Genomic DNA, 24,969 nt, shown 5'->3' on the forward strand with positions numbered 1-24,969 from the left:
TGTTCTCCTTTTGTTTGCTGCTCTCCCAAGAGCTTTGAAAATCAGAGTTTCAACCTAGCGTGGAAGAGAAAAAAAACGTAAAACTTCTTGTGGGACAGGACATTCTGGTGCCCGTCTTGTGGGTGTGCATCACTGCTCTCTCCGAGAGATGCGTAAGGAAAAAAAAGCAAGAAGCAGATGTCTCTGTGGCCTGTGGCGAGGGGAGCGAGGATGCGTGCGAGGGACTGACGAATTCCTGCCTTGACAAAGACTTCCAAACTGGAATTTATGAGAACCCGTCTATAATAAAATGCTCTTTACTTAGTGTCTGGCTGTCATCCGGGTGCATCCCAAGAACAGTGGCACAAGGATAAAGCTGCCACATCACACATTCCTTGCTATCACCACAGCTTCTCTTTTGATGAAACAAAATCTTCCCCTGTCTGACAGTTCTGAATATTGAAGCAAGAAAACCTCAGCAATGTTGCTGTACTTGGAAGCGCGTGCAAAGCATGGCAGTCTTCTGAGCAAAACTTTTCCATTGCTCGCGCTACAAAGACAAGATGCAAGTAACAAATTGGCAAACTTGCGTTTTAGAAGATTCTGCACATATCTGAGGGAACAGAAACGTTACCGCAAGATTGCTGAAAAAATAGATCGATGATTTAGTTGTGTGGAAGATGTGTATGGTCAGCAAAGGCATGTCCTCTCTCACGAGCTAAAGCAAGGCCAAATTCCTGGCCCTGCTGAAGCCCAGGGAAGGCTTGACAGGACTCGCCCCAAACGTTATTAGCATTACTCCAGCAGGGTCAGTGGGCAAAGGCATTAGTGGGGTCCACCCTGCCCGGTGGTGCCCTCAGACAATTGTCAATGAGTTGGTTGTTGGGAAAATCCCTGTTGGTGGGACGAGGTGCGATGAAAGGTGTCGTGTTAACACCACGCAGCCTCCTCCACCGGTGGGGAAAGGTGGGTTGTTCGCAAGGGTCGTTCAGAGCGGGAATGAAATGTGGATGCTCTGATTCACCTGGTTATCCAGCCCGGAGACGGTCACGGCCCTCTGAGCTGCAGAAATTGGATACCTGATGTCAGGGGTGGGAAGATGCTTGCCTAGGCAGGGAGAAAGGCATGGCCGGACTGCCAGGTGGCTTGGGGTTGATGAAAGTGGGACCTGGGCAATTTTAAGCCTGGGAATTATTAAAAGAAGCTATTACAGGAATTCATGATGTTAATGTCATTGTTCTGATCAGGTCCACTCGATAACCCTAGCAAATCCTGATGATGAGTCGATTTTCTATTGTCAGTGCCAGCACAGAGCGACACTAGAGACCACAAGGCAGAGAGAGAAATGCTGAGTCAGCCTAATGGAGCATACGGCTCAGCCTAAACTACTTGCGTGTTTTGTTCTGTTCTTTTAATTCTTGAAAAGAATTAGAAAAGGATGGCGAATTTCACCAGAAGTTAAACAAAACCACAGGGGTCTTTGTCTGTGGATTAAGCATTTTCAAGAAACAGCAAGAATAAATGTTTCCCTGTTTTCATTCTGTTTTCTGTACCTTAGGACCAAGCCACATAGGATATTTGCTGAGACTCCCAAGTTTTCTTATTTGGACTCTGTTATTTTAGAGAACTTGTTTTGCAGAACTGTGCATCCCAGGGAAGGAAATTAAGGTCAGAGATGAGAAAAACCCACCTAAGGGCCTGAAATACTTTTAGTTTCTCAAAGACCACCCTGTGTGGGAATGATAGATTAAAAAATGGGTGGAACCTCTAAGCCTGGAGTTGTATAAAGTTATTCAAGAAAAATCGCTGAGATCTTTGTGTGGACCAAGATATTTGGGTGGTACTTTCTCACTCTTTCTTCAGAAGAGGCACTGTGGCCTCACAAACTGAAAACTAGCCCTGCTTTTTCTCTGGCTTTAAAAATAACTATGTATCTTGAAAAGCTGTCTCAGCAGTAGTGAAGGAGTGGAAAAAAAGAAGTGTATTATATCCCCATGGTTTCATACAGTGCAGCTGTGCTAACAGAGTGTATTGAGACTGAGACCAAAGGGAAGGCACGAAATAGTCCATGAAATGATCAGTTGAATCTAACAGTAAAGCTTCACGCAATGGGGAGATCTATAGTTGGGGTATCCTATTGCAGATGGGAGGTTTTGTCCTTTTTTTTTTCTTTAGAGGGAAAAATTCCAGAATATTAATAAATTCAAGCCCTCTGTATTAATAAATCTTTTGCTGAAATCAATGGGAAAGTTATTTTCTGATGGAAGTCTACCTTACTTTGAATTAAAATCTTTAAATATTCTTACAATATATTTGGATTAAATACCCATATTCTGTGGGATTAAAAGTTTTGATTTTACTTCTGGCTGAATGTCTGTAGGATGGTGATCAGATCTGAAAACAACCAGGCCTCTGGATTTATTAAATCAGTTTTAAAAAAAAAAAAATCATTTTTTGGAAAGAAGCGAGCATGCATCAATGTACAGCGTTCAACAGTCCCTCCTAGGTCTTGGGGTAATTATTAGTAGTACAGGAATAATGGACCAAGTATCGACCAAATGTAATATGCAGTTGCCACAGTGGAGCTATTCCCCCTGCGTCAACTCTAAAGTACAAGTGGTTAGTTTATAACCCTCTTTAGGTTACAGCATTTTAATGTTTCTTCAGTGTTTATTTATTCTCTTCCCAAAGAATGTTCTGAAATATCGAGTTTACAACCTGTGGCTCATGTGATGGTAGTGGAAACAATTAAGCTAGAAGCTTTCAAAGCCACCACTGGGATTTTGATGCCCAAACTCATTAATTTTAATAAGAAGTGAGCTGCCAGTCGTCTTAAGTGGTTTCTAAAATCTCAACCCATAAAAACACCTCTCTACTGGTTCCAGTTTACTAGGAGCTCAGAGCAAGGTAAACACGTGTAACAAAATAGTAGGTGTTAAAAGGTGGAAAGTATGTGTTCAGATGGCTCTAAGACCATTCAAGGAACCAAATGGCGGCCCCAGCCTTGAGCTGGCAGATGTGGGCTGACGTGGGGGCTGCTCCTCCCTTCAGCCTCTCCAGGAATTACTGACTGATCAGAACACGAGGCACAGTTTCAGCGGCGAGGAGAAGAAAGTCAATGGAAACAGAAATCTTGGCAACAGCTCAGTTCCAGCTGTGATGATCACGTTGTTCATCTACTTTGGGCAGTGCTCTTCACCCCAGTGTGCTGATGGACGGCTGGGTTGCAGAGGCAGACCTGGGTGAATTCACACCACACAGTGAAGAGCAGAGGTGTCCAGAGCAGTACCAGAACGTCTTTGGGCAGTATCAACCAGCTTGTATTCCCATTGCTTTGGCATAAGTGCAGCAGGCGATGAGGCCGTGGCTTTCTTGCCAACCAATGCTGCCTGCTGCCATTGCAGTTACCCACATGGTGTTTGTAGATCCTTGGCCCAAGTCCTTCCTACCTGCCTAACCTGTCCTACCCAAGTTCATACTGTTACCTTCCAAGCTGCTAAATGGCTGCATTTGCATGCTGATACTTCACTGATCCACCATCATGGTTGGATAAATATTAAGAACTGTCTGCGTGAGGGACCCACCCAGTGCAAACCTATGAGAGCCTTTCATTTTACATGAGTCTGGAGATGACTTTGCTTCAGCCATGAGCCTATGTCACAGCCTAAGAAGTCTTGAAGGCTTTGGAGAGCAGCAGGATCTCACAAACAAAGGTGCTGCACTGATGAAAACTCATCCTTAATGTGAATCATGGAAGAAAGTCTTGATGGAGAAAAAAAATCCAGAAGCAGCAGATCTCTCTGTGATGTAAAATAGAGCATGGAGCAAGTATGAATGAGTTTGAAAAGGACTCGCTCCGAGACTGAATGCTAGGAAAAATACGAGATTTTCTTGTGTATTTTATTAAGAAAGCAACTTTGGAGAATTTTAGGATTAGCTTAAACAAGCGCCTTTCTTTTCTGTGTCTGTCATATGATCTCTGAAGAGCTTCGTTAGTGTTGGCTACAAGTGACAAAGTTACTGCAGTTTTTGCCAGTGAGTCTCATATAGTAGCAAGGATTAATTATCAGTAGCTATTCGAAGGACCTTTGGGTGAAACACAATGCAGTGGAAATTGAGATGACCATCTTGACTGCTATTGTTATGGACTTCAAAAAAACCAAAAAGAAAAAAAAAAAACCTGCCATTAGTAGTAGATGTGACTTTTTTGGTTGAGAACAAAATGTTCCATAAATGAAACATGTGGTTTCACTTGCAGCACATTTTGTACATTGTCACCAATGAAGTTCAGGATTTTTTATTACTTTTTCATTAAAATGTCTTACTGGTTTCACTCAGGAGGCAAAACTTTTCACGTGGCTTTAATTGTTTCTGTCATAAAAGTCATAGCATCCATGTAATAGAAATAGTTTTGCAGACCACAGCTTCATACTGCCTATTAATTCTCTTCCATTTTCTGTACCTACAAGTCACTGGGCCATCCCAGAGACAGAAAAAGTTCCTCTCTTGAAATTAAGACCAAACAGGAACTTCTACTGATGTTAGGGAGGAAAAAAAATCACTTACTGTCAGTACTGGTTTATTATATTTTTGTTTCAAGTATCTTAGCTCACAAATGTACGTTCACAGGGCTGCATATCAAAGGAGAAAGTTTGTATTGACTTTTTTCTAAAATTAGTGAAACTCTAGAAGATGAAAACAATAAAAGGGCTTTTTCTGCATAGTTCCAGTCGGATGCAAGAGGTGGTAGTATTTCAAACAGGAGTGAAGAGCTCTGGCAGTATTGTTTCAGGGCGGCTTTGGACAGGTCATTTACCCCCTTCTTTGCTTCATTTCTCCATTATACAAAAACTGCTGGAGTTCAGGTCTCACGTATCCCATCCCAGCAGCCTACCTATTAGACCATGCTTCTGTCATCAGTCTGGGCTTCCCTGTCAGCAATCCTAACTCGGATGACCGAGGGTAATTAGTGTTGCAGTCAAAACAGTGACTTGTTTTCCACAGATTATATCCAAAGTTGAAAAAAAAAAAGAAGGGAACTAGTGTTATCTCATTAATTTAAGATCAGCTGCTGTTATGGTATCTGTTTTCCTCAGAGGGAGTCACAGTTTTGCCATTTAACCTTCAGCCCGGCGGGGGAGGTGACGCTGACCCCTACCGCAGCCTCCAAAGCCTGTAAGAAGTAATTAAAATGCCAGAAAACAGCAATAGCATATCAACTGCCTTTTCCCCCTTTCTCAGTTTAGTGTTTATTTGAAAGCTTGCTAGGAAATGCCACTGCTGTCTTTAGTGGCTGCCTCAGAGCAAAAGCCTTTCTCCTTGTACACCTTCTTAGCAGTCAGGAGCACCCACCAAGTAGCATAGTCCTCTGCTTTCACTTTTTTCTTAACACGATCCCTCGCTTATTCATCACGTTTCAATGTTGTGGTTTGCAGTTCAAGGATGACAAAGCCAAGCCCAGCCTTGGAAAGGTCCTCAGCAACAGCCCTGCCCGCTGTGCAGCTTTCTGAGCAGGTCCCACTGACATCTCCTTCCCTGAAGCCCCTGCAGATGGACGAAGAAGACAGCCTGTCTCCTCACCTCCTTTTGCCAGATAGCATCAGCCAGCTGGAAGAGTTTGGCAGGCAGAAGAAATGGCACAAGAAGCAGCACAAACACCATCGCCAGAGGCAGTTCAATGATCTCTGGGTTCGGATAGAAGACAGGTGAGTCATAACTTTTATGGTCCCTGTCCTCTTCCTGCTGTCTCCTAACGCGTTGCTCTTTACAGATCCCAGCTCTTGTCGATTAGACCCTAAGGAGGGTTGAAGAAAGGCTACATGGGAGAGACAGGGAGTGAGGCGATGGTTTTGGAGCCTAATGAAGAACTAGGAGGAAGGCTCATAGGCATGTTTGATCTAAAAGTAAAGAGAAAAAAAGCTAATGCTTAGAATATTTAAAATACACAGAAGCAAAGACTTGTCAGAGTAAAAACGGGAAAAAAAATCAGAATGGAAAATATTCTGTGTTTGCCCTCTTTCTTGCAATAATTATTTTCTAATCTTTACTGTCAGTTTTCAGCCCCAAAACTTGCCCATTTTCCAACCATGCAGAATATTCCTGGGAGTTTTTAAGATTCTGACACATTTGACTTTCAGTCTTCATAACTATGTTCTGGGGCTGAAATGTTTTAACACTCAGACTGCATTGAAAACAGCAAACAGGCAAAATGAAGTATTTAACTAAGGCCTCTATGTGAAGAGAATGGAGGTAGGCACATTTCTGTGGTCAGTTTTGAGCCGAGGTTAAAATCTCCAATTCAGTGTTTGAATAAGAACCTTCATGTTTGACCAGGGCTTCTTGATGTGTGCTTTTAGGATTCCTGGGCAATTTATTCTGCCACCTCTAAAATTGGGAAAGCTCAGTGCTTTTATCTAGGCCGAGTCATGGGCAGATAAACAACCACAATGTTTATAGATCTCCTAACAAGTGAAAGGAATGAAATAATCTGTTGGGAACTGGCTGCTTGCCTATACTTATAATAATTGTCTTTGAGCATTACTCTTATTCCCATTTTCCTTGCAAGTATAATGAGTCAGAGTCTCTCATAGGCTTCTCCCTTTGCTAAGGAAAAAAACTCCTCATATTTGTGGTTTGTTTCTTGGGGTTTTTTAAAAATTTTTATTCATTCTTTTTAATGGAGCAGTTGCCTCTTCTTTTTTTTGTAGTTTATTGTATTCTGAGGGTGAGTTCTCTAAGCGTTGTTACTAAGGTGGTGCATATTAATCTTAACATAGTAAGGCTATTTCTGAGGTTACTGCCAGCCTTGGTAAGAAGAATTCATGTGTTTTGTTCTTAAAGTGTGTTCAGTGGTTGGATCCTCCCCGCAGAGGATGTTTAAGCATGAACTAAGAGGCATTTGGTTCAACATAGTCAATTGCCTCAAGGACAAGGGACTTTTCCCTTTTTCTTCCGCCTGGGTGCCACCAAGTCATGGTGTCCCATGATGTCCCAGCATTTCACAAGGGTGTCTGGTCCAGCTCACCATATGTGTCATACAAGTGAGGTGCTTAAATAGATCTGGTGGGAACCTGGCAGTTAGGCACAATCCTTCTGCCCCCATCCTATCTATCCAGAAAGGATATTGGGCCTGATATGGCTGTGGAAATGTGCCACTGGGGGCTTAAAACAGTAGTGCTTCCATAGCTTTGGCAGACTTTTGTGCCTTCTGCTGTTTTTATTTCAGTAAGAAATGTTCCTAGGAAAAGTATTTAAAAGGGTAGTTCCCCAGGTTAGAGTTAAATTATTCACTCTGTGCTCCTGTGAGATTTCATCTGAATCAAAACCTTTTAACCCTCTACTTCCATTTCATAAGGATGGAGATTGGGATAAGGAAATATAAGTTTTCACTCCCACCATGCTGGTGATGAACCAGACACTGTGTGTTGCCTGCCTTGCTGAAAGATCCCAGGGAGATATTAGTGGGAGATCACAGCCCTAGAAATGAGGAAAGGCTGGAAGAAGGGAAGTCTGCCTTAGTGCTTTCAGATGGTTTTAGTGCTTCTACAGTTCTGGAGTAACTTCTGGTGTTTTCCTGGAAACAAAACAAAACAAAAAATACAAACTGTTCAGCTAAATCAGAGACTCACAACCAGCTCTGGTTTCTCCATAAATTGGATGGGGTCTCAACTTTCATAAACCAGCTGCTGCATATTGTGCTTTTGGCAGTTGGGTTTCATCAACATTAATTGCAAGCTGGACCTTGCACAAGGCAATAAACAGTGAGTTCTTTCTAACCGATTCTCTTCTGATTGGCAAAAAAAGAGCAGAAATGTGTGCCTGTCACCAGACTTCATAGCATGATCATTCTTGGGGGGAAACAGCTAGGATGGCCAATAATTTGGGCAACGAAGTGTTACCTGTGCAGGAGAGAAGCATGTGAACTTATATTGTATTGCCTCAATAATGTTCACCAGCACTCAAGAGTGAGACTGTTAGCACTCATTTTTGGAGGATAATCAGTGTACTAGAAGGTCACACTCTGGCCTGTCCCGTAGATCCACTGTGCATTTGCATATACTTAAATTGAAGCCCCCCATGTTCTCTATATGGACTGAGCTCTCTGCATATAGTATTACCTGGAGCCTATGGCCCCGTATTTCCAAATGGTTCTTCCTCCAGTTTGAGTTTCCTAACTCACCTGTTGTCACCTGAAACTTCACTTGTTCACCTTTGAGACAAAGTAGAGGGATTTAGGTCATTGTTATGGCTTTTGGGTGAAAGCTGCATAAAGCTCATTGTTTCCATGCAAGGTCTCCAGAATTCAGCTGTTTGAGCTGCCATTCAACCTGAAAAGTCAAAGAGAAATATACAGGTGGAGGACAAATCCAGGCAAATTTAAACCAGATTATTGATTCTTGTATGAACCTCATTGAACTGTGAAATGACTTTGGTTCATACAGCTCTTTCCCAAAGCTTTATTGACCGTGGATTAGAGGACTTTATGAGGCATGAATTGCAGGGCTTTTATGGACTACGCATTTGTAGGCTATCTCATACACTTCCATGGAAATCTTGGGGTGTTTTTTTAAGCTACCAACACAGAAACAAAGGAAATGAACACAGGAGAACAATCTTAAAGGAACATCAAAGGTCTGACTCCAACCTATAAAAGCCAGGAAATCCATAATTAATGGTTCCACTAAGACTTCAGCTCACGCAGTCGTTCGGGTCTGATCTGAGGTTATAGCTACAATCTGAAATGGCCTTGTGAAAAATGAGTCATCATTTAATGTCACACATCATTATTAGTATTTACTTTCAGTTATACCTTGGAGATTGTCCTTTCCTTTTTGTTCTGTCTTAACAGCTGAGGCATTTGAGTTGGCACCCCTGCGTGGATGGTGTTTAGATTTGTGTGTCGGAGGGTTAGTACCGCTGTGGAGGATGAGAAAGCTTCTGCTCTGTCTTCTCCCTGAGTTTGACAGAGCTAAGATTTGCTGATCTCCTGGGTAATCGACTACACTGAAGGCTATTAAAAAACAAAAAATCCTGATGAAATGTGTGGTTTCCTCTCCCTTCTGCCTCCTTCCCCCAAAATCTAAACAAAATGAAAAAGCCCTGCCTGGCTGCAGTTTGTGTTTGAAATTGTTTGTCAAGAACAAAATTAAAAGGAGATTTCAAGTAGCGGGATTTTTTTCTTTAATGACTTGATTTTGCAGAAATGTGCAGATCTGAAGTCTGTCTTTAGGAGGGATTTGAACTTAGACAAAACTTAAACACTAGCTAGCTCCCGTAGCTAAAAACTAGCTGGGGCAGCAGGGAGGGAGGCAAAACCCTTGGACTGGAAGGCTGCAGTTTGGCATACAGAGCGTGTTATTGTTCCTGTTGACCCTTTGTTAGCTAAGCTTCCCCTTGTAATATAAATAATTAATTACAGATCATTCACTGGCTTTTCATGATGAGCTGCTCAGTTAATTGAAAGAGTTAGAGAAATGTCTGTGACGTTTCAGAGTAGTCAATGAAGGCCGGATCAGGATCACACCTTTGTTCTAGAGAGCAAACGGTTTAAGGCTACAAACAAAACCAGCCCAAGAGAACAGAGAACCTCTCCCAGCTGGGGAGGGAGCGTTATAGCTCCTGGGAAAAGGGAGGGAGAGGTATTAGTAACTGGGAGGGTGTTTCAGGTAGTGTGAGCTTTGGAAGGAGCGATGGCAGCTGGGGGCTGTGAAAGAGAGAAATGCAGTGGTGGGAAGAAATTTGAGAGGATGTAGTGAACAAATTCAGAGAATCTCAGAAAGAGATCTGGGTGAAGATGGTGTTTGGAAAGACACCGAGGACACACAGATGCTTCGTTTGCACAGGAAATAAATTAAAGGAAAAGAATTGTTATCAGAAGAGAAAAAAAAATAATTCATGTCCCAGATGTAAGCTCAGCCCTGAAAAACCTGCCATTAGTGGGAAATGAAATTAATTCCCCCTGTAACTGGAAATGGCATTTCTCTGATAGCCCGGTGCTGACTATTCAACCCCAGATGCAACAACATCACAAATATCAATTTCTTCTGGAAGCAACAGTTATTTTAGACCAAAAAAAAAAAAAAAAAAAAGTTATACCAGTGATGGATGAAGGGAGACAATGTGTAATAAACTGCACTAAGTGTGCCTGTATAGAGTGAACCTTATCAGTTTGGATGGAATTTAAGCACTTAGCCTGTTATCCTTTCTTTCAAGACAATGCAGTGATGGAAAACAGAACTCTGTCAACTCAGGCAAACTTTTAATTTCACTTAACTGCATCTGAAAGGTAAATTTCAGTAAATGAATCCAAATTGCTTCCTTTTCACAACACACAGTGCTGAAATACAGTACTTAACTTCATTAAAGAAAAGACTGCTTTTCTTTAGAGGAGACCTAGACACTTTTGAAGTCTAACAGGTAAATTGTGGTCAGATGATTTCCCTCCATATGGTAGCTTTGAGCTTGAAATTTCCATCACTGGGGCCTTGTTTGTTTAAATTACTCTATCCGCCTCCCTGGTAAGGATACAGCTTGAAGAGTGCATGCCTACTGATGCTCATGGGGAGAGGGGATCATTCCCTCCTCCAGCCTGTTTCCATGCAGCCAAGTAAGCAGTTCCCACCACTGCATTTATTTGCCCTGTGTTCAACCACAGATAAGGATGCAGCTTCAGGACCTTTCTAACATGTTATAGTGAACCTGTCTCCCAAAGGGACCGCTCCAGCAGCCAGGAACAGCGGGAACGTAGGTGTGTTGGAGTCCCACCTTCCCACCTCATTGCTATTTGGGGCTTAACTGTGTTGTGTGGCTTTCCTCCAGCACTTCTGTCTACCATTTTCTTCACTGTTTTCCTGGCAGGATTTCCTTCTCGGGAATCTTTCATGATCGCAGTCCCTATGAGTGACTTCTCCCAGTCTCCAGGGCATGGCATACAAATATCTACTCATCAGAGAAATCTCATGGCTTGACAGCTTGGGTACAAGATCCTTCTGTCAGGCTGAGCGGTCTCAAAACACCTCCTGGACAAATACTTCCTCCTGGTTCCTCAGTGGAAGCTGAACCTTTATGTCTTGAACTGGTCTAAAATCTGCTCTTGCTTTGCCCAGTTCTTTATGAACTCTGGTGGACATATAGTGGCCAGAAGAAGACATTATGGGCAGTGAAGCAGGGTGTCAGTTGGTCCTTCTTTCTCCCCTTGTTGCATGCCTCTCTCAAACACGCAATCTTGCTTCTGTGAAGGCATCCTCAGCTCCTCCTGAGCAGAGAGCAAAGCATGGGGAATACTGCATTTTCCCCTTCTTCGTTTCTTACTGTTTCCGTTTTATCCCCCTTAAAGATGAGCAGATGGCTTGATGCCTCCTTTAAAAAAGCACTGTTGGCAACTCTTTCATCATGCCCTTTGCACAGCCCTGAGTACACAAGCCTTCCAGTGGAAGTAAAATAACAGCATGGTATAACTCAGTGCAGTATAAATAAGAGGTAAATCTCTTGACTGTAACATATGATACAGTGATGACATATCCTCCCTCCCTAGATGGTTTTTATTGAGGCTTCTTGGATTATCAGGTTGGTCAGAGTGCACAGAACGTATTAATTAAAGCTGTGAAACCTGGGCTCGGCACACAACTCTCTCGTGCATCGCAGTAACGGATGGGAAGTCCTGACATTCGTGTCCGAAACTCTAGCATCTCCATGCTAATAGACCCTCCCTGTCAGCTGGCCGTGAGCGATAACTTCTTTCCCCTTGTAATGTCAAAGAGTTAATTTGTTATCCTCCAGACGGGGCTGAAAAGATGTGCGGCCACACTTTCACCAGCTAGACACACAAAAAGATCTGTATGTTTTGCTTTGTTCAGTTGTTCTTCTCTATAATGTGCTGCCACTGTGTGATGAAACAAACACAGATAAACTTAAAAAAAATTAAGCAAAAGCTTTGCTTATATACTTTGACTATTGCTTAAGTGTCTCACCACTGGTATCAACAATTAATATGAAGCAGTGTGCAAACCGTATTTTAATGAAAGCTATAAATACCTGAAAATAAAATCATTAGCGATAAAGAACACAGAAGTCTCTTGGAAATTGAGACATAATTTGTATATAGATTTCAGTTTTATTTCGTGAAACTAAACTCTTTGTTGGTAATGCATTAAGTATTTTATTTTCGTGAAATTTAAATCCATCATGAATATTAAATCCATATTTTTGAAGGCGAGCAAGTAACAAAATTGGAGCATGCAAAAGCTAGGATTTTTGAACAGTGAGGTATTTTTCAACACTGGATATCCAAGAGCACTTTCTGCTCTTTCCTCCTCAATGCTGATTAAGATTCAAAATACAATGCAAGATATTTTATGGAACCTATTACGAGTTTTCTCTTCCTTTCTTGTTTTCTACTTTTCATTTGGGATGTGTTGAGTAAATATAGTCTATATTATATATTTATATCTGCTCCAGTTTGGTGTATTTCTGACTTGGGCTGAACATAGCCCTACCATTGCTAGCTTTGTTAAGCCACCTAAGATCTGTCTGATGCAGCACAAACAAAATGTTTGCTTAGGATTCAATTTCAAGAAGGAGCAGCTGCTGAGTTATGATAATCTTCTCCTCCGTGATGCACATCCCCACTTGCTCCGCTGTTTCTCAGCCAGCGCGGTCTCATTTCCTTACCCAGTGCCAGGACTCCTCTTGATTTTGGACAACCTGTTAACTTTTCGGTCCCACAGTTCTCCATTTTCTGCTTAAATTTTCTCTTTCTCCAATACTTTTTCTACCTGCCCTTTTTAACTTTGGCTGCATGCGCTTGGCATGGGCCCTGGAGCAAGCAGTAGGAAGGGACCCCTCCAGCATCTCCATCTCCATCCCCAGACCTCCGCACCCACCTCCACCTCCCTGCGCTCACCTTGCAGGAGGCTGTGACCCTACAAACACTGCACGTCACTTTGCAGTCAGTCCATGCCAGTGAAAGTGTGGGCTTTTGGAGCCTACAGCCTTCAGCACAACCCCTTTGAGATGGGAGCATGTGTCTGTCATCTGGCATTACTGCAGACTGCAGTAGGTAGGAGGCATAGCTAGGCATCCTGCTTCTTCATGTTTTTAACCAGGAGGTGGACCTCCCCCATGTTATTTCATCTTCTTTGCTTTTCCTGCCATATTCACACAGATGTATGTGTGGCCAAGAGCACTGCAGACAGTAAGCATTGGCTCCATTTATTCTTTGCTAAGTTCATGGACATCGTAAAAGCAATCCAGGCTCTTTCTGCTGATGCTCGTCCTTCTCTTGACAACTTGGCAGCCTCGTGGGCCGTCTCTGTGGTGGTGGCCAATGCCAGGAGTGTTGGGGGCCTGTTGGGGGCAAACTGTGGTCCAGACATCTACAATAATAAGTCGTTAGCGAAACTTTTATGCTTATGCATTGGATCAATTTTTTATTTCTCAGGCATCAGAAATGCACTTAGAGTTGGCATTAAGCTGGAAAAAAGGTGCCTGTGGGTATAAACGTAGAAGCAAGTTTATTTTACCTACAGTTTGGTTTAATGTTAATATTAAGCTACTGCGGTTGAATAGATTAGACTCTATTTAAGTCTTGAGATTCCCATCCACAACTGCTCCATCATAAAAATAAGGTTTCAGGACTGGACCTATAGTACAAAGTGCTTCCTGTGGAGCAAGGCAAAAAAAAGGAGAGTGCTTATTCCACTGAAACAGTTAGCACTAAGTGAGTTTGACTGTCTTCTGTGTTAATGCAAGGCTTTTTCTCCAGCTATTTTTAGTCTGTTCTAGCAATGTACCCCCCACTGTGGTCTGGTATGCAAGAGCTTTGCTGTGAGGTTTGCAAACACTTGTATTTCTGTGTTGTGAGAACAGAGCATTTGTGTGTTATTGGAGCGTGTGTTCCTTTGGCGACTGAAAGGAAGGGCAGACCATGCATGTGATCCATGCACATGTTTATTGTTGCCTGTGAATAACCATGTACAGCAAATGGGCTCTGGAAGAAAGCTTGTTAGCAGATGTCGTCATGGCCCTTCCAATTTATAAATATGAGCCTTGACATTTATATTTTCCATATCCAGGGCTTTCACTAGCCAGATGTTCTGAGAATTGGCTCCTTAGAGCCTTTAACTATGACTCCTCATGGTATATTGTCTATCGCACACACAAAAAATAAAAGCATACTTCTGGCTCCTATCAAACAGATAAGAAGGGAAAATTCACCGAGTACCCTAATGTAAAGGGAATTCCTCTAAATCTGAAATGCACTTTTACACAGCTCTACAAAACTCTTTACGTTCACTCAGCTGAAAAACTAGTTGTCTGCTTTAACAGGCAGAGAAAATTCAATACACAGTAGCACTTTTACCCTGCTGTTTGGGGTGGGTGAAGATCGTGGTTTGCGTTAAACTTGCAAGGCCGACTGCAGTCGCAGACACCGTAAGAAGCGCTGAGTGGGCTTATGCCCAGGGTGAGTTGGATTTCTTAAACACCGACGTGGTTAGTAAAGCACCTGCACTTCCTAAATTGCAATTCTTGATACAGAGGTTCTTCTTTTGTGGTGGTGGCCAGCTCCACATTCAGACTCCTAACTTACAGCACTACTCGGCTGACAAAATGTGGCCGTTTCCATCTTTAGAGCAAACTGAATCTCTCCCTAGACTGGTACGGCCACCAGTGACCCTGCGGGGAGGTGGGACCCCTGTGCACATGAGGTTTGGAGCTGTTGGGGTCAGGAGCAAGACATTTCCCTCCTGCTCAGGCTATGGAAGCAACAGAGACCCATCCGTGCCATGGCTGCTCCCTGCACTGCACCCATCAGGGAGAAAAGTTAATGGAGTTGTCTCAAAAGTGGGGTTTGGGTTGAAGATGGGACCTCTGAAAGGACGCTGCTTGCTGTGTTAATGGCTATCTGCCCCAGGGATACGCAGATGTGTTGAAGAGATCACTTGCCATCTAAAAGCCAGAACAAAACTTCTCAAACACTGCAACCCTAAGTTGGATTTATTATGTATTTGAGTGATCTTCGTATCTAGCAGTATCTAAACCCCGAAAGATTGCAAATCTGCTGTTCCTCAAGGTAAAGCTCTGGACTTAGCAGAGCTACAGAAAATCCATAAAATGTAAAAGACTTCACCTTCCAGTGAACTACCGTAAAGAAAAAGAAATGTCTTTAAAATTCAGTGGAAATGCAAACACACAACACCGTCAATGCTAGCCCAAAGGAAAAGGGTAAGGAATATGGGATTTATTTCTGGTTCTGCTATTCCCCTTCCGACTAGTGAGTTTCATGCCCTGTGAAATCAAGTGAAGAAAAGTATGACAGGGAAGAAGATGACATTACAGTTGTGGTGGGCAGTTGGTTTATAAGAGGGGGTTAACCACAGTTATAGTGTGGGAGCGGGTTTATCTAAGAAGACAGATTCATTGTAGAGTGAAACGGGAGGAAATTTGATTCCCTGACACTGCCGGCAGCGCGGGCCGCGCTGCGTGCTGAAAACCCAGCAGGACCCCAAAGGGCGGCTGTGGTCTAAGTCCAGTTACTCACTGGGATGAAGGAGAAGTAGGATTTATTTAAATTCATATGGTTTTAATGCTATAAAAGCTGGGTTCCTGCAATTATGAAAATGCCAGGCCAAATTCCGATTTCACTCAGATCTCCTCTTTACAATTCCTGAATAACTTAACTGAACAAAGTAAGCATTATACCTGGGGCCTGAGCCCACGATGCTGGAAGGCGAGGGAGCCAAGCCCGTTGCCTCTGAGCTGCTGGGCGTCAGGGATGCCTCATGTAGCTGTACCGTGGAGAGACGTGGTGCGGACCGTGCTCACAGAAGCTCAGTGCTGCAGAGACGCTTCGGGGTCCGGGTTATGACACCCGGCAGGGAAAGCTTTTGCAGCCTTTCCAGCCCTGCAGGCCAGCAAGCAGCTTTTTACGAGCCACTGATGGCATCTCCAGGCTTCCAGAGGGTTTGGAAGTGCTTGGGGGGAAGGATTTTGTGCTGTGGCTGGTATCTCTGTAGTTGCTTTGCAAGCAGCAGGAGGAACCCAAACCTTGTGGGCAGTGCAGCAGTTTAATGTCCTTGGCATTTCTGCCTGGTAGATATACCCTGTGAACCTTTTTTTTATTTTGAGAGTGAGTCTGTTGGAAAGAAAAAGAAGCCAGTGCTTTTGTTCAGTGGAACAAGCTTGAATTCAATACTGCTCCAAATAACAGGTTCAAAGATCTGACCCAACCTTAATTATTCTTACTAAGAGAGACTCTGGAAAAATACAAGCAGTGAGCAGGAAAGTGAGCCCAGTGAATTAGAGAGAAAAATGTGATACAGACGAAGCAGAGAGAAAAATGTGATACAGACTAAGCAGAGAGAATAACTGTTACGCAGAGATGGAAAAAGAACAGGGAGAAGGAAGAAGAAAAATGAAAATCAAATGGAAAAATGCAGTATATTGGACATCCATTTAAGCCAGTTTATATTTTAGTTGTTCATTCTGTTCCTTAATATATTGCACAGGCATATTCTTAGCTGGAATAATTGTGTGTCTTAGAGAACAGTCTTGGAGAAAATACTTAATTTGACAGGATGTTTTAGGTATTTCCCCACTACTGCCTATTCTAAATCATTTTAAAATCTGGAGGGGAAAGTCGATATCTTTTACAGTGTTTAACAAGAAAGTGACAGGGTCAAATATATACAAGTCTATGAATGTATGTGTTCCCCAAGCACATCTAAACATGCATGGTTAATTCTGTGCATCTGCAAAAAATATTTGAGCCACAGGGCCCACACAATGCCAAACAAACATTGGAGTGCACATAGGAGAGGGCAGACCGAGTCACTCTGGTTCTAATTAATTGAAAGGTTGAGCCCAAGTCATAAAATATGGATTATGAATTTGACCACCCCAAAAATGCAAATTGTTTTGCATGTAGGACTGTATTGGTGAGAGCAGCCACTCTGCAAAATACAGACAAAAGACAGATACTCTGCTTGTGCTTGGGATTTGGTTCAAAACCACCTGATTGCAGCACCAACAAATTAACTCTTTACATGTTGTGTGGCAGCAGGTTGCCCAAAAGTCTTCACAGATTGCATCACTGGCAAGATATTTACAATACTAAGCCTGTCTGTGTATGCACCCTTGATGTTCTTGCTTACTTTGGCTGTAAAAACTGCAATCATCTGTCCAAGGACCAGTGAAACAAGTACTTGGTTATTTGAGCCGTGATGATGAGTGCTTTAATTGTGCATACAAATCAGGTACACGGCCAGATGTGTGCAGTGGGTGGGGGTGAGTTTGTGGATGTTTTTGAGCCCACATCACTATTTAGACTATCGTGAACACATCCTGGCTCAGATGTCAGTGCAGAACTGGTGAAACAAAGGGCTCTGAGCTATCCCCTCTTGGCAAGGGCCAGGCCCTGGGTAAAACTGGGATGCATTATCCCGGCTCTGTGATTGCCTCGTCCCAGTGCAGAATCACGGGGGGATATTCTTAGGATATTAGAGAATCATCAAAGCATTTCTTAGAAGGGCAAAGGAAAGAGCTAATGTTGTCATCTCCTGCCTTGGGACCACCCAGACACTCTACAACAAATCATGGGTCTTCAGCTACAGTATCTTGAATTATTGTTCACAGGGATTTTAAGGAACTTAATTTCTTTTTTTTCCCTCTTTTTTTTCTTTTTTTTTTTTTTCTTCTTTTTTTAAAGGATGACATGTAGTTTCCTGATGGGCTGGTTTTAATAAGGTCGAAATCTTTGTTGTTGCCAAATCAGAGAGGAATATAACATCTTTAAGTCATTAGATGGGAATGGGGTAATTACTCAGAGGGTGTGCTTCAAAGGTTACTGGTTTTTACAGCGTTCTGTGTTTCTACACCATTCGGCAGTTGTCTGGAAAGGAGCGGCGGGCCTGATTCTGCCACCGCCACATGTGTGGGTGCAGGATTTGTATTTGCAGGGTTTTCTGAAGGGCTTCAGGGTGGGAGGTTGAAAAGGGCCATACCCAGTCTCCTCTGGGGATGGGGGAAAGCTAAACCTGACCGGGAGGTGCAGGAAACTTTCCCATGTGCTGGAAATTCACTTCAGAAAAGGGCCCTCGGGCTGTGCTGGAGTTGTTTCTCACCTGCTCCTTCCCTACCTGCCAGATGCATCCTGATGTCCACCTTTGCATCACCGTGCCGCCATGCCAGGGGACCTTCAGGCTGCATTGCTGTGGCAGCAAACTCCTCTCCTCCGCTTTCCCCTGTCTCCGATGCAGCAGTCTCCCTTGCCCCTGTCCCTTTCCGTCCCATCCCCGTCCCCTCCTCTGGCCCCACAGCAGATGACACACTTTGCCTTAACAATATGACCCACCCGTGGCTTTAGGATGCCCCTGTAGTGCTCAGCCTCGCCGCAGGTTGCTGTCACTTTGGGGCTGAATTTGTCATGACGGAGGTATTTCGCAGGTGGGCTGGACAATCGGGACCTGCAAATCACGCGACGTTGGGTTAATGTCGGTGGCGTCAAGGTCTTGACTCCGATCAGAGTCAGGGGAGTAATAGAAGTGATTTAATGAGGTTTTGATGGTTCCTCGGTGGGTGACATCGGGATAAAACCCAAATCTCCTGGCTTCCAGCCCATGGCCCATCCAGAGAGGGGGCCAAAAATGCACCAGAGGCGTTTGAGCTGCATTTCAATGTTGAGCCTCCTCCTGCTTACGCCATCTCTGGATGCCCTGATCCAAGTAAGCCACCTTCCCCTCCTTCATGTCAAACCTCAGAGCCAAGACCCCAAAGAGAGGACAGCAGGCTGCGTCCCCACCAGCTTCTGCTTTTTGCGCTGCAGAATCAGCAGCTTTCCTCTTCCCCACGCTGCGGCCCCGTCGCAGTTCAGAAACCCATCCTTACTGGTCAGAGCCCTCGCTGGGGCAAAAGCTTGGCTGGGATTGAGGAGGCCTGAATTCCAGTGATGGAGATCTTCGGAAGCAGCTCGTCTCGCCTGCCTTAGAGACATGCCTTTGGGGGGAAAGGATTGTCCTCTGGAGATGTCTTGTTCCCCACAAACTGTAGCGGGAACACAGCTGAATAGCTCTGACTACAAGCCTGCATCTGGCATAGCTACAGTTAACCCCACCCTTTAAATCCTATTAAAGGCCAGGGCATCTGAAGGACTGCCCGTGATTCTCCTTGATGGCACCTTCTGCAGGTGCTGCTGGTCGCCTCGATCCTGCACGTTCAGGAGGTGAAGGTGCCTCAGATCCCTTCCCTTCACCCCGCAAGCATCCCATCCTTGTGTGCCGTGTCCTGCTCCCCACCACCAACCTTCCTGCGCTTCAGCACACGGTGACAGAGTGGTTGGGGTCCTGGCACGCTTGTTCACAGCTTTCTGTCCTTTCAGACCCAACGCCTGCTTCCCTTTCCCTCTTTTTCCCCTCGATATCTTCTTCTTTGTCCTAGAGATAAGCCGTGGCAGACGTGATCCTAACAAAGAGCGGGGCTGGGGGAACAGACCTCTATCAGTGGACACACGCTGCCTTTGCCTCCGCACAGGGGCAGGAGGCTCACGGGTACCTCCTTCAAGGAGGAGAATTGCTCGCTGTCAGTCTCTAGAGGAGCCAGAGAATTGAATTAAAGCCGGATCAGAGCGTGACATTCCTCTCAGGTGGAAAGATGGTTCCCATTTGAGTCTCGTCAGAAGGAAAGCTCGGATTGAGAGCGGCGGGTCGTTGAAATGCTCCCGATGTCGTTGCCTGACCCCTCTATCGATAGCGTGGCTACAGCTAACCTCCTCGCAACTGCGCGGCTGTGCTGCTCGCGGAGAGGATGGATGCTTGCGGTGTGGAAAATGGCCAAAGACAGGGGCTCCCAATAGCTCTGGGGTAAAGGGAAAATAGTAGAGATAAGGCTCTTCTTTGGCTCATCCCCGTCTTCTCTGTTGGCCACAAACCAGCGTGTGATATTGCTTACTCATTCAGACATGCAAAGGCAGTTTACTACACTACTGCAAGTAAGTAGTGGCCTCCTCTGGACCAAAACTGAATTCCTTAATCAGATCCAGGTTGGATTATTATGTTTTAATCAGCTGAACCTTGCGAAAGCGTGAGCCTCTTTGCCTTGATCCCACAAAGGACTTTAGGACGTGCTGAGTTGTAAGTGTGTGAATACTAGCCTTGCTGGAAGCACTCATGTGCTTGCAGTGCTTAGCGTCCTGCTAGTCTGGGACCGAGAGACTCAGCATCCTGCAGGATTTATCCCTCAGACTGCAAGAACAGTGTCCATAAGGAAAGCAATGATGAAGAGAGAGATGAAGCTTGGGGAGAACAGAGCCTGTGCTGATCTAAAGAATCCCTTCCAGAAACACATCAAATAATACGAAAATTTCAGGAGGTGGGGACTTCACATTCCCTTTAAGAGGTTACTTTAGCGGTTTTCACAGTAAAATCCTTGTGACATTCCTAGTGTGATTTTTTTTTTTTCCCCAATGTACTTTTCTTTCCTCTCGGTTGAGCACCTATTCTTTTCTTTCAAATGTGTGGTCAGACTTCTTGCCAGCCAGCTTGTTTACATACTGCAATGGGTTCGTCCCAGCGCTTTAAGCAGATGTATTTTTCAAATCTTGATTAATAAATTTTGGTGACATAAATAGGTCTGGTTAGTTCCAAGAATAATTGTCTTCTCTAGCAGAACATTATTTCTGATCACCAGAAAAATAATGTGATCAACTCCTTTCACATCTGTTCATTAAATGAAAAGGAAAAAAAAATAGGGCAAAATTTGTTTGAAAAGAAACAGGAAGCATATGCTTAATATCATTTAAAAAAAACCTAGCCATCATAAGGTTAACATCAAATCACAAATGCAAAACAGCCATTATTGTATTAACTCAAAAATTTTCTTTCAGTTTACTAGCTCTTTAGTTTTTCAGTTGAAACATGCATTTTTTCAGGGTTCAATCTATGCTGGCACATTGTCTTGGTAAGCTTCTTTCATCAAATGCTATTGTAAGAAGGGCTGTCTGAGTCCACATTTGTTTACATTTATTAAAAATAGTTGTCATGTGTTTATATAGTTCCTTTGATCCAGAAAAATCCCCAAACACTTTGTAAGTTATGCTTAAAAGGGTCACATCCTCCACCCTGAACAGAAACCGTGTTGCAACTGAGGCATGGCAGCAGATTAAAAATGCATAGAAATATCACCATAATTCGGTCCATCCTCACCCCCTCAGACCACCATCAGTTTTTCATGAGCTTCAGAACAGTTACTGGGACCATAAAGGCAGTTTGGACTTCGGGGGCAAAAAGTAGTGAAAAGACCATCTTCCTGGAGAATGCATATTTTTCATGCACTTTCTTCTGCTTTGCAAATAAAGAAGCAGTGGTACCTACTGCACAAAGCATAGGGCTGGCAATATCCCAGCTAGACCTACTGTTTCCAGTTTGGGGCATCTCACTTCAGAGAAGGCACTGCTCAACTAGGCAGAGCCAGGGGAGAGTGGAAGAAAGGACGGAGGGAAAGCACCTGAGGACTTGCAGAGAAAGGCAGAGGGAATTGTTTGTTTAAAAGAGAGAAGAATGGTTAAGTCTTCAAAACACCTGAAAGGCTGCTGAGAAGAGGAGAGGAATAAACCTGTCCGTGGGCACAGGAGAAGTCACGAACACGCGCTGTAGCAAGGGAGGTTTGGTGAAACATTAGGCAGTAATTCTGGACATCAGGAACGGTGAAATGCTGGAATAGCTGTCTGCAGAGACTCTGGAATTGCTATCATTGTAAGGGTTTTTGGAGACCAGATTAGACATAAATGTCAGGAGGGGTTTAGATCTCGTCACTGTCTTTGGGACAGATGGCCAGAAAGTTCCTCCTGGTCCTATCTTCCCTCATTCTGTTGTGGTGTCACATGTGGTCAGATGAGCCCTGCTTATATGGATAAACCAAGTCATGCTAAAATTTAGGTTGTGAGCTCCTTGCAAAGTCCTCGCAAGCTAAACCAGAACAGAAACTCCCCCAAAGGGCTGCATGTGTGTTTGTTTTATTTTTCAGTTTTAAAATGATCCCAAATCATCAAGGTGCTTCAGCATGCTCCCAGCGTAGAGGACTTGAATCATGTAATTGGATTCAGTAGGGTCCGTTCACAAAGCCTGTGCCTGAGGCCCCATTTTTGGGGAAAGTTTTACATGTTCTAATGATGGTAAGACAATATATGACTAATGCACTGATTTGGAAAAACTGCCCTATTATCTGATCAAAAGTACAAGTTCATGAATATGATACCGCAGGTCATTTGGCTAGAAGATACCTGGAGTCTTCCAAATTTTTAAAACAATCCTATACACAGAAGCAAAAAAGAGAGGTATGAACAGTGGAGCCAGTGGTTGTCTGTTCACCACAGATCATGTGGAATGTTTTATTAAAGATATTTTTATCAGACACAAAAGACTGAAATACAGAACATCCTGGGCTGGCAAGAGAAGGCATGATAATAATTTAGATTATTACGTCTCAGATCTGTGATTCATTTTTATTATTCCCTATGTCCATTTCAGGAATGATCAAAACCTCCCTGAGGACAATGGAAGTTTTCTAGTTGAGTTCAGGGGACTCTGCTGCTGCCTTCACCCTTAGGGAAGGTCCGAGGGTCAGTGAGATCCTACGTGCACGTGCAAACATGCTCAGAGGGAGTTTGGAGAAATCATCTCCTGACACCAGGGCCACCTCCAAGATTAGGTTGTAATCTAACCTGGCTGTTTAGGGCCCCTCTGTAACCCCCTAGGAAGAGAAAAACCCCAAGCAAGAGTATGTAACCCCTAGAGACCTGCACTGGAATGAGGTGGACCACATTCTGGAGAGGTTTCTCTCCCCATTCACTACAGAAACAGCCTAGTTACAAACTTGGACCAGAGGTTTTACAAGGAGTTTTGTAGCGTTTGGTAAAAGGGATCATTCTCTTAAAAAATTTCTAAACCATCTTGACAGTTGGCTAGAAGTAGAGTTGCATTTAAGAAAATGTCTTATATGGATAAACTGTGATTCATTTGCTATTAGCATGCTTTGTACCCATTAATGGAAACACACTGTTCTTCTCTTGTAAAGCACTTCAGGATTTTTTAAAAACAACCCACCCCACCTAACAGCATTTATCTTAACAAGGAAGCCTTTAGAGAAATCTAGTGTCTTGGAAACAGAATATGACCTTGCTGACTGAGGAGAAGAGTGGTCAAAAATTCTCAGGTCTTTTGACAGGAAACCCTGGGATTTTAAGTAAACTGTAGGGTTTTTTTCCCCAAAAAAATACCTGTTTTCAAGGGGGAAAAAACCCCAACAAAAAAACAACAAAACACCTCTAGCAGTTGACTGGAAACTTCATACAGAGATATAAAATGTTGATTTAAGGCTGCTTTAGGAATCCCTTAGATGTAGTTGGCTGATGAATGGGCTTGTGATTCTTTTACAGGTTCCCTGGCCAGCCTGTGTCCCCCATCGGACATCTCACACAATACATCCCTGAGGTGCAGAAAGACAGTTTGCGCAAGGGACATTTTAATTGCAGTGAAGGATCAAGCCCATAGAATGTGTCAGGAGGAGGGTAGACCCAAACTGCAAGTCTGAATGGCATTTTGGCAATGTTTTTTAAATTGGAATTGAAAAACAGACTCTCCTTGCAGTTTAAAATTTAATTTAGAGCTAAATTGTGTAGTTCTGTAAAGTGACAAGCAGTAACCAAAAGATGAGTACAAGCACTTACCCACACTTACCTTAGGGAAAACTGGTACAGGGGAAAAAAAAACCAAATTGTGATCCCACTGTCAACGTTGCCAGGTCTGTGCACCACAGCATCACTCAACAGGATAACTGAGATCTGGATCAGAAGTTGGAGCATGACTGCATTTCTGCTGAATTATTCTGAGCGTGTAGTACCTAGTTTTGTCAGAAGTATGCTTTAATGATGCTTTGTATTCGCTGTGGGAAGGTCATTCATACTTGATGTTATGTATATTGCAGGAGCTTGGATACAGAGTGTCTAATCTGGTATCATTCTTGCCAGTACTAAATTGACCGCTCAAAAAAGCTGCACAAATTTGAAACAGCGGCATTAGCTTATCCCAGATCAACTCTTTGTATTAAGTGACTGCAAGCGGTTTTGATGCAATATAGCAGAAGCTCTAAAGCTGTGTAACTTGTGTTATCAGTTCAAGACATAAACCAACCACCCACCATGGGAATTTGGATAAGAGCTCTCTCTAGAAAGGCTTGATTTCAGAATTCTCTATTTACAGCAGTTTGTTCCCCTGGAACAAGCTCCGCTTTTCACTGTCGAAGTCCTAATACTGGTCAGATGGATTATCTGCTCCCATGAAGTAATTCCCATGTCTTTAATTCAAGACTGCATTTTCTTTTTACTCTAATTCATTGCACATTAGTTAAGATCACTTCTAGCTACAGAACTACTATCCCACCCAGAAGGTGTGGTGACCGTATAAAGGATGAGGGAAGAAATCAAATGAGTTATCCCAAAACCCGAGGTGAAGTGTAGTGTGCAGTGATTGTCTGTTGGATTTGACGTTGACCCGCATGTGTGTTTACTAGTGCCCTCTTCTGCGTGGACTCTGATCTTCTCACAGTTCGTGATTGACTCAACACATTTGAAGCATCTGAGCTAAAAGCTATCTTGGTATTGCTTAGACAGAAAAAGACAAAAGCCTTCAGTGCTACTAAATTCTATTTCTGTGCGTGAATCTGGAGCAAGGTATTGTCCCTTTTATCTGATATTATGCAAGATGCAGCCTTTTTCTTCAAAGGTCAAGATCTCAGATACTGTAGCTAAATATTTCTAGAACTGCATATAGCTTCTTACCCCATAAAAGATTATTTGACAGTCATTTTCAGTGCCTCCAAATCCCCTTTAACAGAAGATTTAGAAAGTAACACAGACAATCTGCAGGTATTAGTGTCACATCTTGTTTGCAGGGGAACTTGTCTTTTTTTCTCCTTGCTCCACAGCAGAGTGCCTTGTTTTAA

The 24,969-nt window shown here is 43.4% G+C and overlaps 1 protein-coding gene across 2 annotated transcripts in view; it reads left to right on the forward strand.

Moving 5' to 3' along the window:
* Positions 1-24,969, forward strand: part of TRABD2B (TraB domain containing 2B) — a 298,441-nt gene that overhangs the window by 267,467 nt on the left and 6,005 nt on the right. Inside the window, exon 6 of one of the 2 annotated variants that reach the window (XM_049808878.1) lies at positions 5,415-5,684. In XM_049808878.1, the coding sequence (XP_049664835.1) occupies positions 5,415-5,684 (270 nt within the window). The remainder of the gene's footprint in view (positions 1-5,414; positions 5,685-24,969) is intronic. The other variant, XM_049808879.1, reaches the window with a different exon arrangement.

The sequence above is a fragment of the Accipiter gentilis genome, chromosome 8 (genome assembly GCF_929443795.1).
Source record: "Accipiter gentilis chromosome 8, bAccGen1.1, whole genome shotgun sequence".
NCBI lineage: Eukaryota > Metazoa > Chordata > Aves > Accipitriformes > Accipitridae > Astur > Astur gentilis.